This window comes from Solanum lycopersicum, chromosome 2 (assembly GCF_036512215.1).
Source record: "Solanum lycopersicum chromosome 2, SLM_r2.1".
Lineage (NCBI taxonomy): Eukaryota > Viridiplantae > Streptophyta > Magnoliopsida > Solanales > Solanaceae > Solanum > Solanum lycopersicum.
Window position 1 is genome coordinate 48,766,372 of NC_090801.1, and position 14,372 is coordinate 48,780,743.

The 14,372-nt window shown below is 35.1% G+C and overlaps 2 protein-coding genes across 2 annotated transcripts; one reads left to right on the forward strand and one right to left on the reverse strand.

Moving 5' to 3' along the window:
- Positions 1–864: 864 nt before the first annotated feature.
- Positions 865–6,317, forward strand: LOC101252068 (probable serine/threonine-protein kinase PIX13). The gene is made up of 6 exons (XM_004253189.5): positions 865–1,226; positions 1,598–1,926; positions 3,431–3,566; positions 3,650–3,792; positions 4,966–5,089; positions 5,683–6,317. Exons 1-6 carry the CDS (start codon positions 1,145–1,147, stop codon positions 6,114–6,116), a joined length of 1,248 nt encoding a protein of 415 aa, XP_004253237.1. The 5' UTR covers positions 865–1,144; the 3' UTR covers positions 6,117–6,317.
- Positions 6,318–13,256: 6,939 nt separating this feature from the next.
- Positions 13,257–13,715, reverse strand: LOC138342126 (uncharacterized). Its single transcript, XM_069294314.1, has one exon. It carries the CDS (start codon positions 13,713–13,715, stop codon positions 13,257–13,259), a length of 459 nt encoding a protein of 152 aa, XP_069150415.1.
- Positions 13,716–14,372: the final 657 nt, after the last annotated feature.

Sequence of the window (14,372 nt, forward strand, 5' to 3'; positions counted from 1 at the left end):
CATTCCTTAGTTTAAAGAATAAACAATTAAACTATTTTTTGTGTGTGTATTGTAATTTAATTTCGTATTCGAAGAAAAAATTTGGTCATCTACAATAAGTTTTACAAGAATATTAGTGAAACATAAATAAATTTGATTATCAAAATAATAATTATAAATTAGTCATTGAAATAAAAAAAAGTCAAAAAAAATATGTTTGACGAGGATTAAATTTACTCATATGGGATTATATTTTTTAGAAAAAATAATAAAAATTTAGATTAAAATTATTATTTTTTTCATTTCCATTAGAGGAAAAGGGTATATGTGAGCTATTTGTTTACAAATAGGGGTATATATGCGCCACTTTCATAACAAGGGATATATCAGCTCTATATGACAAAGTTGAGGGGTATATCAAACCCTTTTCCCATTTACAATTAGTGTGCATGCTGTAGGTATATATTTGCCAAGGAGTATATAATATTGTATTACTCATTGATTGATGATGAATTCATGAGATTAGTGCAATTGATAGAAAAAAAGAGAAACTATTCGATTCTCTTAAATTTGACATGAATTAATTATTTTCTTAATAGGTATGTCAATTTAAAAGCGTACAAATAAAAGTAAATATAAATTAATTATTTTTTTAATAGATATATCAATTAAAAAGTTTACAAATAAAAAGGGACAAAAAAGTATGATTTACTCTTTTAGACAATTTATTAGTAATATAAACAAAGTTCAATTTATGCATATGTATTTTAAACAATATGACTAAATTATCTTTGTCATGTAAAAGAATTAGTAAGAAGAAAAAATGGTTAATGTAAACGGCAAAATTGGGCATAATTAATTTAATGGTGACTCGGTCGTTGACTTGCATTTGAGATTGTCATTGACACCATCACATAAACTTCAACTATCAGCTAAATTAGGAAACCACACTGTAAAATCCCAGCAATTTACAGTTGAAAATTTTGGCGCATTATATCTTATAATATAATATGAAGGAATCAACAACAATATTAGTAGCTTTTCCCTAAATTCCACCGCTTTTTGTCAAAAGTTTCAACTTTGCTCTAAAAATCAAGATTTCTCCTTTTGAATGATGGTAGCAATTTAGTATTGAGCTGAGAATAAGAAGAAAGTGTAAAAATTGATGGGGAATTGTTTTGGATCAGAGAATCTTGATCCTAATCCTAGTAACAAAAGCAACTCATCAACTAGACCTTCTACCCCAGGTACACACAAACATACTACCGTTTTCTCTTTGTAGGTTAAAAGGTTTGTTCTTTTTAGGAATGATTTTGTTCGAATTCCCAAATGGGGTTTTGCTTTTGCTATTTATGGGGAAAATTTTGGACTCTTTCTTGATTTTCTGTATGTCAAATATTCTACTCTTCTCTCTTTGTTGAGTCTATACTAAAGGACCCAAAATGGCTTCTGTTTCATTTTCTTGGCAATCAGAACTTTTGTTAGGACTAGTTGACCATAATTTAGAGGAGTAATTTATGTTGTTTGTAGTTTTTGGTAAAGCCCCTTTCAGATTTCATAGCTTTTAGCTTAATTGGGAGTAAAAAGACTAGATTTTTGGGATGTATTTTTTGTGCAGATACATCAAAGAACTACAGTGGTGGTGTTGGATTTTCGACTAGTAGTAGTACTGGGCGTAGCCGTTTTTCAGCAGCTGCAAGCGAGGATTCATGTTCGAATGGAGAAATATTGCCTACTCCAAATTTGAAGACTTACAGTTTTTCTGATCTGAAGGCTGCCACAAGAAATTTCAAGTCTGATACAGTTTTGGGGGTGGGAGGCTTTGGGACTGTATTTAAAGGATGGGTCGATGAGAAGACGCTTACTCCAACTAAAGTTGGAACTGGGATGGTTGTTGCCATCAAGAAGTTGAACTCAGAGAGCATGCAGGGATTTGAAGAGTGGCAGGTATGAGAACTTTTGATACAATTTATAGGCATTTATTCTTTGCAGAATGTTGGACCTTCTTGGTGGAAGAAGCCAATAGTTTGACCTTTTTTGTTGGAGAAAGATCTTTCATTACACAAACTAGGAAAATGCCCATCAATGCAAAATGCATAAGCTACCTTGTTGCTGATCATTCAGGGACAATTATGTGGCATTGGTTGTTAAATATGCTGAATAATTTGGGTATCCTGTTTTTGGTTAACTATTATGTATGAAACATTTTCAGTTTATGTTCGTTAGTCAAGTAAAACCTGTAGTTAGACAGGCAAGTCAATGATTAGACAGTGTCTCTGTAACAAACTAGGATTGCCTCTTACATGGCTGAACTCTTTGATGAAGTTGAATGAATAAACTACTAAAGTGATATAAAAATGTATGTATTGATACATCTTTATAGGGGATTCAATCTTGAAGCAGTTATTGATACAGTTTTCAAGCTGAAAACACAGATATTGATCTTGTTAGTTCACATTGTGTACTGATTATACACAATTACTTGCTGAATGTAAAGTCCTCTGTTGGTTTGATTTGAGTTCATATTTCTCCATTTACATCCCAACGATACAGATAAAAAGTATGAGCAAAACTTTTGTAGTTTGCATAGCTATCTATACACAGATTTGTGAAATAATTTCTCATCTTGTTAGATTTGAGCTAACAATATCATATAATGTGTCAAACTTCCTCTCTTACTCCTAATCACACACTTTGAGCAATGAGTACTTATCTGCTTCCTGTTATAATACTACTTTGGTTTTTGTTGTTGAAACAATTTCTAGCAACTTCAAGTTAACTTGTTGCTGAACAGATTTTCTGCAACTGTATAGTGGCCCAATATTTAATTGATGTCTACAGGTAATTGTAGTGTGCAGAGATATGAATAGTATAAGAGCTATCTGGCGATTTATATTGAAGGCCTCTCCAAAATTGTGGTGTCAGACTTAGCAAATTTTATATCAGATAGGTAGTTTGTTGAGTGGATGAGGAAGAATACAGCCTCTGAACATCCAACATCCAGCCAACTCAGGAAAAAAATGAACTATTATAAAAAATTGACCCATATTTGGAATATGATTCGAAAAAAGATCAAGGGTTTCCATATGTATTATTGTTGCGATCTATACTAAGCAAGTGTACGTGGTCGACAAGTATTATTCCTATGAAGACTTATAACTAACTTCAGACTAAATTAAGCTGTTACTAACATCAATTGTGTCAGCTGTCACGGCCATTCCTGAAGTTGCGATGGGTGTACCTTCCTCTTTTAGAGAGAGACGTACTGTTTAGTTATTTAGGTTTCTTATTTAGCTATCAGGAGCGTGTACTTGAACTTTTCAATATTCTTGTTTTGTTTATCAACTAACTTCTGAATTGCTAGTTCACTTTAGAACTTTATATTATTTGTCATATATAGACTATAGTTAGATGCTTTAGCTAACACTCCTAATCTTTCAATTAACTGCAGGCAGAAGTTAACTTCTTAGGAAGGCTTTCACACCCAAACCTTGTTAAATTGTTGGGATATTGTTGGGAAGACAAGGAACTGTTACTTGTATATGAATTCATGCCAAAGGGAAGCTTGGAGAACCATCTTTTCAGAAGTAAGAAGTTCTGTACTAGAGTTTCAACCGAAACAAGGTTAATAATGATATGATGCACTGATCTCTGTTATGTTGCTTTGCAGGGAGCACAGCTATTGAACCACTTTCTTGGGAGTTGCGGCTCAAAATTGCCATAGGAGCGGCACGAGGTTTAGCTTTTCTACATTCTTCAGAAAAGCAGATCATTTACAGAGATTTCAAGGCCTCCAATATACTTCTCGATGGGGTACAATCTTTTGACTTGCGATTCATTTGGTAGGCCAGTATTCTAAAACAATATAACAATAAGAGAATAATGACAAACAAAAGCTAGATTCAAGAGTCAGCTACTACATTGGTTGAACCAGTGGTGAAGATACCCTTTAGTAATGTGGGTAATCCGACACCGTTTTGCACAATTCTTTGTTAACAAGTTGACTAAATTTGTATATGTACAGTAGGTCGGTCCTACTTGTAAAGTATGCGAGGCAATTATATATTTTGGTACACAAAGTGATGTCTTAAAACTCACAATCCCAGACCTAAACCCACTCACAAACCGAATAGTTACTAACTGATCTCTCTTAAAATCATGCATATGCCATTGCCCCTAGGTTTTGGCCTAGTGCTAAGAGCATAGAGCAAGGTGTGTGTTAGGCGCACGTCATTCGTTCAAACCTTGTACTAGACAAAAGCTTGGTATGCTCAGTATTTGAGTGAAGGTAGAGGGGTACCCATCAAGCTTCGAACCATGCAGCACTGTTCCTTGGGAATTTCTTGATTATCAAAAATAAAATAATATCCTGCATATGCAAATTACTTTGACATATACTTGTTTCATATCCAATGCACTTGATACATCTTGTTATTAGCTTGTAATTTGGGTCAGTGGTAGTTTGATTGCCATTGTTTGTTTTTATTTTCTCTGTTTGGAGTACAGGTATGTGACTCTACTATAGCTTAGTGCATATCCCTTACGTTTCCTTTATCTTTTTTTACTTACTTTCACATAATTGAAACATGAGCAAGACCTAGAATCGGCTGGATTTCTGAAATTAATTATCTATTATATGTTGGTCTTTGGAGGATTCTCTTTCCATATGGTTCCCCAGTATTTCTCAAGGAGGCTGTGAGTTTATGTGATGATATGAGTAATAATACTGAACTTGAACGTTTTGTTCTGTTTAATATCATCAAAATCCCTTATCTGATCTCATATTGTTTTTCCTTTTCCGATGGAACTAAATGAAAGTACAAGTACGTTTTTCTTCAATAGATTTTCCTCCTTTCCAACTTTTATGTACATCTGCATAAGGGCCAAATTTTATGTTTTTCTTCAATAGATTTTCCTCCTTTCCAACTTTTATGTACATCTGCATAAGGGCCAAATTTTGAAGGTCTTCTATTTTTCTGTTTGCAGAGTTACCATGCAAAGTTATCCGATTTTGGCTTAGCTAAAGTTGGGCCTTCAGCTGGGAACTCACATGTGACTACTCGTATCATGGGAACATATGGTTATGCTGCTCCTGAATACATTGCAACAGGTGAGCAATAATTTCGAGCTGTTGTCCCATTACATTTTAAGATATACATATCAAATTATGAGTGTAATTCCAGCCATTTTATCTCAAAAAGTGATTCCATATTCTGGATATTCAATGGGCGAGACTCGCAAGTGACTTGAAGGTTTAGCTGTTTGAACTCGAGGTTGCTTGTTTTTCAATAAGAAAATAACCCGTAGTGCTTTATGAAACTAATTGCATTCGCTTGTTTGATAGATTTGTCTCAACTTTCAATTCGAAGTGGCTCTCTGTGTGCAACAAATATAACTTGCAGAAACTAGAACTTCATTATTTCTTCATAAAATTTCATTGTAGTATCTATGTTTTCAATGTCTAACATTTTTCACGCTCTCCCGCATTGGCTCGGATTCAGTACCTAAATAGATTTGCACATCTATTAAACCACCAGTAATATTTTGATCACCATTATGCTATATGCATTAAATTGCATAAATATATGTACATCTGGTTTGGCCGTGTGCAGAGTAAGCGAGACTACCTTGAAAGAGAAAGCTCGATCCCAGAAACATTTGCAGTATAATGTGTTAATCCAAGGATTCTTGTCATGTCAACAGGTCATCTGTATGTAAAAAGTGATGTATATGGATTTGGTGTTGTCTTGCTTGAGCTGTTAACAGGCTTACGAGCACTTGACACAAAACGACCTGGCGGACAGCATAATTTGGTGGACTGGATGAAACCGATGCTTTCTAACAAAAGGAAGCTGAAGTCCATTATGGACGCCCGAATGGAAGGCCAATATAGTTCAAAGGCAGCAATACTTACTGCTCAGCTTACTATAAAATGCCTAGAAGGAGAACCTAAGAAGAGGCCTTCTATGAAAGAAGTAGTGGAAGTATTGGAACAAGTTGAATTGATAAAGGAGAAATCAAAACCTTCCAAAAGCAAATCCGAGTCTTCATCTCATCGATACAAGCAGTCACCGAGAAGTTATCCTTCTCCACGTGGTGCAAGCAACCATGGATCCGGAGCCGGATCTGGAAGATGACAGGTACAACTGGAAAGGCAAACGCGAGCTGCTGAAAAATGAGTTTGTTTATACATTTAATTGTATTGAATTTGTTGTAGTCCAATTTGGTTTAATCATTGTTTTGGATTACAAATTTTGTAAAATTGTCTGTCACATCTGTACTCCATGGGAATAAATGTATTTCTATCGTTTATAAGAAAACTGATTTCATTTGTGGAAGGTATGATTACAGCTAAGATTAACAGGCAGTCCAGCCTGTTGAAATGTAAATTTGTGTAAGCCAAAAGCTCTTGTAAGGCTCCATATGATATCTGAATTTGAATGCTATATGAATATTAAGATGTTGTATTAAGTTTTGAAAATTAATTAATTTAAATAGTTTGTTTTCTCAATATTTGAACAGAATAAAGTTTTTTTTTAATAGAAAATTACTAAATGTAAAATATATATATATATTTCATTCGTTCGCTGCTCCAGTCCCTAAGGTCGTGGGTTCGATTCCCACGCCTCGCGATTTTCTTCCTTCTTATTTTCCCTTTTCTCTCGCGCGTACCTGGAGGTTGTGGGTTCGAATCCCACGCCTCCCATTTATTTGATGAATTAATTTCCTCCTCCTCTTTCCCCAAGGTCGCGAGTCCGACTTTCCCCAACCCCATTTTTCTTTTCCTTTCACGCGAAAAGCAGTGGCCAGAGGTTCGATTCCCCCTAGCCTCTTTTCTTTTCCCTTTTTTCTTTTCTCCCTCGCGATAACCAGCCGCTAAGGGGTTCAATTCCCCTTAGCCCTTTTTTTTCTTCAGCCTTCTCAACATGTGAGGTCTTGGCTTCAATTCCCATTGACCTCACTTATTTATTTCCTTTTTTTACAAATTCAGAATTTAGCCTTATGGGAGGGTATGGAATCTGGATTTTTTTTTAATTCTTCACTCATTTTTAGTCACCTCTTTCATGAGTTTACTTAGCTAAAAGAGTGGTTTCAACCCATCATTTTTCATTATAATGAACACCACATTACACACACATTACACACATAAAATACACCAAAAACACATGAACATTCGATCCCAAAACAATGGCTAAAGCCACTGCCCACAATGCACACACAACACCAAATTTTTTTGTTACATTTTGAATATCGTTTTCGCAATTTCCCTCACATAAAACATGTTCACAATTAATATAAATACATCATTCATGCCTAAATCTAGCAGCACAACATACCCATCCTACAAATTCGTTTGAGAGATAATGACAAGGACATACAAAGGAGAACAACCTTAGTTTTCAAGACTTGAGAATTGTTCAAAGGAAAATACTCTTGGAGAAAGAATTCCTGGAGAGAAACCCATACCTTTTGACGTTGTTCGAGCTTGAAGTTGCTGCCCAAACTTGTCTCCAAACCAAAACCACGCCCAATTCACCTAAAGTTCCACCACCAACTCGACGGAAATCTCCCTTGCCTTAACGTTTTTGATTAACTTGCTTCCTTAGACTTTTTAGTGAGTTCTTCCAGCGGGAAGAATTTTTTTTTAAAAGTTTCTATTTCTTCACGTTAATTGGCAGAGAGAACAAGAGAGTTTTTTTTTGAATGTTGAGAGGTGATAAACGTGATTAGGAGAATGTTAACATAGGTTTAGGAGTATTAATTCAAGACTTAGTCAACATAGGATTTAATTAAATTAATACAAATCTGATTTATTTTAATTAATACGTGAAAGGACCATTATGCCCCTTAAAATTGTAGATTTTTAAATAATAATTAAATAAGCTTATGTACCTATTTATTCGATTTTTAGGATTGTTACAATTTCTTCTTCTTTGATCTCTTGAAACAAGAAAGTTATGATATAGTCTTTAAAATATAATGCATTCTCAATTATTAAATGCTTTCTTCTTTTTTTGCTATTAAAACATTATGACTGAGATTGTAAATGATGCAGTTGAATTTCGTGATCCTGCTTTTCAGGGTAAGCCTAATGAGAAGAACAAAGGAAGCTTGTGATCCTGCTTTTCAGGGTAAGCCTAATGAGAAGAATAAAAGGAAGCGTAAGCGAAAGAGTATTCGAGTAGACAACCAGAAGCTATTACGTGCTGCTAGAGGTCGTAAGGCTTTACATTTTTCTTAGATACTGAACTGTGAACAATGAGGTATATGATTTACCTATTTATCTATTAGTTGAGGTAATACTGTGCTTTTTCTGGCAGTGGGTCCTGTATGCAAGCGAAGAATCATAGATCTTTTAATTGAAGGCCTGAACAAAAACATTCTGGTTATAACATCAGTAGAGTGCTTAGTTAAATATGAGTATCAAACTCCAGTGTAAGTTACGTCATTTTCTTAACTGATGGCCGTAACAGGACAATTGATCATTCTCAGCATTTCCTTTGAAAGTGCAAGTCTGTTCAGCCCTACTTTATGCTTAAATACTTATTTCTGAATGTGTATACTTATTCCACAGATACTATATGCTCAGTGATGGTCAGATGAATAGTTTTTATACTTACAGTGTCCGGCATACAGAAAGAAACAGTAAGCACTACTTTATGTTGTTTTAATGTTTCTTGGTTCATTTATCTATTAAGATCTCAATTCCTATAAAAAGAACTAGTCTAGTGAAGTAGAGTATCTTCGAGAAACCGCGATAAGAATGAACAAATAAATTTCAAGTATTGACACGTTAATTTTCTTCTAAACTGCTGCGGCACTACATGCCTAAAAACTAAGTGAAGGATCTTTCCTCCCTTTTGTCACTTCTTGGATGAAAATTAGATGAAGGGGAGGCACCTCACGTCTTTAATACGTAATCAAACACTAAAGATAAAGATAGAATAGTTATGTGAGTTAGCATTTCTTGTTTCCTGTATGATACTATCAAACACTATTTTTATCCTGATTTTCTCATTCATCCATACTAACAAATTGTTGATTGAATGAAACCTAAGTAATATGGGAGTATTGAAGAATAAGAAGACAACTGAAATGTGTTGTTGCTTTTATTAATCTCAAACTGAATGAATGAGAAAAATGATATATCAGCTTACAGTGCTAACATGTATATATACAATTACATTGTAACTAACTAACAACTAATGAACCAATAGGATACTGACAACTGGATAACAAATTTAGCACAATAATAACTAACTAAGCAATACTCAACTAACTACTAATTAACTCTTAGCAACACTCTTATCATACTCTTCAATACCCCCCTTCAAGCTAGGAGATATGAAGATGTTCTTCATGCCTAGCATGGATACAAGATATTCATGTTGCAAACGACAAAGACCTTTATTCAACACATCAGCAAGTTGCTCCGTAGTGGCCAAATGTTGAATGAAGACAATACCTATTTGAATCTTCTCCCTAACAAAATGACAATCAATGTCAATGTGTTGGGTCCTCTCATGGCAGACAGGATTGGATGCAATCTGAATGGCAGCAATGCTATCACTATGTATAACAACAGGTAAGGTAAGAGGCATATCCAATGCACGAAAAAGACCAATTATCCATGTAACTTCTGCAACAGTGGAAGCCATGCTTCTATATTCTGCTTCTGCAGAACTCTTGGAGACAGTGGATTGCTTTTTTGACTTCCAAGAAAAGTAAAGAGTCCCCAAATTTGACCATATACCCCGTGACGGACTTCCTAGTATCAAGACAGGATCCCCAATCAGCATCACAATATGCTTGCAAAGAATCATAAGATTGTGCAGCCAAAAAAATGCCTGAGCCTGGATTCTGTTTGATGTATCTTACAACTCTAACAACAACATCCATATGAGACCTCTTTGGTGCATTCATAAACTGACTTAAGCTTTGAACAACATAAGACAAATCAGGTCTAGTGATGGTTAAGTAAATCAACCTCTCAACAAGTCTTTGATATGCACTAATATCTGATAGTAGTGAATCAGATGAAGAACCTGCATGTTCATAAAAAACTATAGTAGTTAATTTGACATTCATTTCAACAGGTGTGACAATAGGTTTAGACCCACCTAAACCCAAGTCTGAAATTATCTCCAATATATACTTCCTCTGGTGCATAAGAATATCTTTAGTGTTTCTGGCAAATTCTATCCCTAGAAAAATCTCAAAGTCCCAAGGTCTTTTATTTTGAAGTTGTCCTTCAGATATTTTTTAGTTTCATTAATCAACTTCAAGTTACTACCGGTTACCAACAAATCATCAACATAAATCAAGACAATCACAACGCCTTCATTTGACCTTTTAATCAACAAAGAGTAATCCATATGAATTTGCTGAAAACCAGCAGCTAATAGGGCCTGAGTTAATTTCACATTCCATTGTCTCGAAGCTTGCTTAATTCCATATAATGACTTAAGCAACTTACATACAGGTTGAACCCAGGGAAACCTGGAGGCTATTGCATATACACTTCCTCCACTAAGTCACCTTGCAAGAAGGCATTATAGACATCCATTTGTTGAACATACCACCCCTTAGTAGCAACAAGGGTTAGCACTGTCCTCACAGTGGCCATTTTAACAACTCGAGAAAAAGTCTCCTGCCACTAATCTAGCTTTGAATCTTTCAACTTCACCAGGTGCTTTGTACTTGATTTTAATACCCACTTGCAACCTATAGCCTTCTTACCAATAGGCAGAGATACTACTCCCAAGTCTTATTATCTTCCAAAGCTTGTATTTCTTCCTCCATAGCTGCCACCCATTTCTTGTCCTTGACAACTTGGTGATAAAAATGAGGCTCAATGTTAACTGAAAGATTAGCAATGCAACATTGATATGAAGGCGACAAGCAACTATAGCCAATACTATCTCCAAGAGACAAACAGTGAGACTTTGATCCAGACTTGACTGAGGTCACAAAATCCTTTTGCCAAAGTGGAGGTCTGGAAGTTCTAGTGGACTGTCTTTTTCCTATAGTGGAACTCATAGTTAGTTCCTGAACAACTGAAGATGGACTCATATTTGGCTCCTCAAGAATATGATCAACAGAGTGTCTAGTGGTACTATCAGTATGATCATTCATGCAAACATGATCATCAGCCTTGACATTCAAAACTGGAACTAAAACTTGAATTGCATCATCTGGTACAATTGCCTTCATATCTGCATTAGCATGAATCTGAAAGGGAAATATGAATTCCGTAAAAACAACATCCCTGCTAATAAAAAAACTTTATTTTCAAGATCATAAAGTTTGTATCCCTTTTGTGTAGTGCCATAACCCATAAAAACTGATCTAATAGCTCCAGGTCCAAACTTTTCTATCCTCAACAGTCTGGTGGCATGACATAAACAACCTATTATTCTCATGTAAGATAGATCTGGTGGTTTGCTAAACATCATCTCAAAAGGAGACTTATTATCCAACACAATGGATGAAATTCTATTAATAATATGAACTGCAGCTAAAACACACTCCCCCAAAACTTGATTGGAATGTGACCTTGAAATCTGATAGCTCGAGCTATCTCCATGATGTGTCTATGCTTTCTTTCCACTACACCATTTTGTTGGGGTGTATGTGGACAAGAAATCTGATGAATGATGCCTTTAAAATGAAACAACTCACTCGCTTGAGCATTGAAGAACTGTCCCCCATTGTCTGATCGAAATGTTTTAACCTGGATACTGTATTGGGTTTGAACCATGGCAAGAAATTGCTTTAATATAGTAGAAATATCAGATTTAAGATGCATGAGATATATCCAAGTCCATCTAGAATAGTCATCAACCAATGTAAGAAAAAACTTCGTCTTATTGTGAGTTCCAACTTTGTAGGGTCCCCATACATCCATATGAACTAAATCAAAACATTTTGAACTCCTAGTGTTACTAATGGAAAATGGTAATCGAACTTGTCTAGCCAATGAACAAATATTACAACATTGTAACTGAAACTTCCTTTTATTAGCAAACATATCTATCTTTATAATAACATTCATAGGGATGTGACCTAGTCTTTTTTGCCAAACTTCACCCTCATCAGAATCCTGGACAGCTGTAGTAGCAATACTTTTATGATGTTGTCCAGTGTTTATCAGTTAAGGAGATTTCAAAATGTATAAACCACCATCCTCTTTACCAATCTCCTTCACTCTCCCAGTGAGAAGATCCTGGAGAAGGAATAAATCAGGATAAAACATAGCACAACAATTCAATTGTCTAGTTAGTTTAACCACTAAAAGAAGATTGAAGTTAAAATCTGGCACACATAAAACATTTTTAACTATATCACCTCCTTGTAGTTTAGAACAACCTGAATGTGTGACTCGAGATGAATCACCATTTGGAAGTTGAACATGTCCTGAACTCATCACTGTTGATTCATGAGTCAATACATTCTTAGTTCCCATCATTTGATCAGTTGCTCCACTATTAACAATCCAATCAAAACGAGAGGAATTGAACTTAGAGTTTCCTACAAAGTTACCTGCTGCATTGGCATTAATGTTGGTAGATGTTGCATTTCCTTCATGAATCAATGGTTTGTTCAACATCTGAAGGACTTGCTTATACTGATCAGGTGTAAACTGTGGCACTGAACCAACTCCAAAACCTGAACCATATTGTTGTTGTGACTGTAATGTTGAAGGAACAAAATAACTATTATCATTTAAATCCCCTAGGAATCCACAATATGTTGACACATTGTTAGCTAATCTTTTCCCTTTGTAATTGATAGGATAACCTATTAATTAGAAACAAATGTCCTTCAAATGTCCATGCTTATGACAATGAGTACAATATTTCAGCTTGTTGCAATCAACTCTACTGTGACCCTTCATTTCACAGTGATCACAATACAAATATCAACTCCTTTGTGGTTTATGATGCTTTTATATTTCCTTGACTTCGATAACCTTGACTCCCAGAACCATTACTTCCAGAACCATTGCCTCCAGATCTACTGGAAAATAATGCAGTAGAATCTAATTGTCCGCCTAAGGTGTAGTGATCTCCACATAGCTCCCTTTGGCTTTCATCTTGAATTATCATAGCATAAAATTGATTGACAGTAGGTGGAACACTCATCATAAGAATCTGACTTCTAGCATGACTACAATTGTCATTCAAACCCATTAAAAATTGCAAAAGCTTTTGTCTAAGCATGCTATCAATATACTCTTTAGATCTATCACAATTACAAGAGGGAGGTGGAACAATTTAGTCGAATTCATCCCATATATCCTTTAACTTCGAATAATAAACTGATACAGGGGAAGTACCTTGAGTATGTGTGACAATTGATTTGTGCAGATGGAAAATTCTGGACATATTCACCTTATCAAAACGTTCCTTCAAATCACTCCAAACTAGTGTTGCATTAGAACGAAATAAGATTCCACTCACCAAATCCTTGCTTACATTACTCATCAACCATGAGATCACCATAGCATTACATCGATCCCACTGTTTCTTCTCAGAATCAACTATATAATTTTCACGTTTGATGCTTCCATCAACAAACCCCAATTTATTCTTAGTCAACAGAGTCAATTCCATTGCTCTGCTCCATAAATTATAATTCTCCATGCCTGTGAGTTGAATTCCAATTTGAACAGCTCCTGCTACATCAGAAGATGACAAAAACAGAGGATGAGCATGGTCGATTTTGTTCGCCATTGATGCCTCTTCAGATCTGCAAACTCAGCTATCAATCGAAGCTAGAAAATCACCAAGAATCGCACTCCATGCTCTGATACCATAACAAATTGTTGATTGACTGAAACCTAAGTAATTTGGGAGTGTAGAAGAAGAAGAAGACTACTGAAATGTGTTGTCGCTTTTATTCATCTCAAACTGAATGAATGAGAAAAATGATATATCAGCTTACAGCGCTAACATGTATATATACATTATATTGTAACTAACTAACAGCTAATAAACCAATAGGATACTGACAGCTGGATAACAAATTTAGCACAATAATAACTAACTAAGCAATACTCAACTAACTACTAATAAACTCTTAGCAACCCTCTTATCATACTCCTCAATAACTTCATGGAAAAAATATTTTCACCTCATTACTTAACAAACTACTCTTTTTGACAGATTTAACCAGGAGATGTGGTCACACTATTGGATCCCATTTGTAAATTTGTTTATTTTTAATGGGAAGGAAAGGTCAACTGGTTATAATATCTGTGGTATTTCAGATGCAATGCTATTCCAAATGTCATTTTGCTTTCTATAATGATCATGTCAAAAAAATTGCTTTCCTTGTGATTTGTATCTGCCATCCAAAAATTTTCACTCATCACTAATACGTTGCTAATT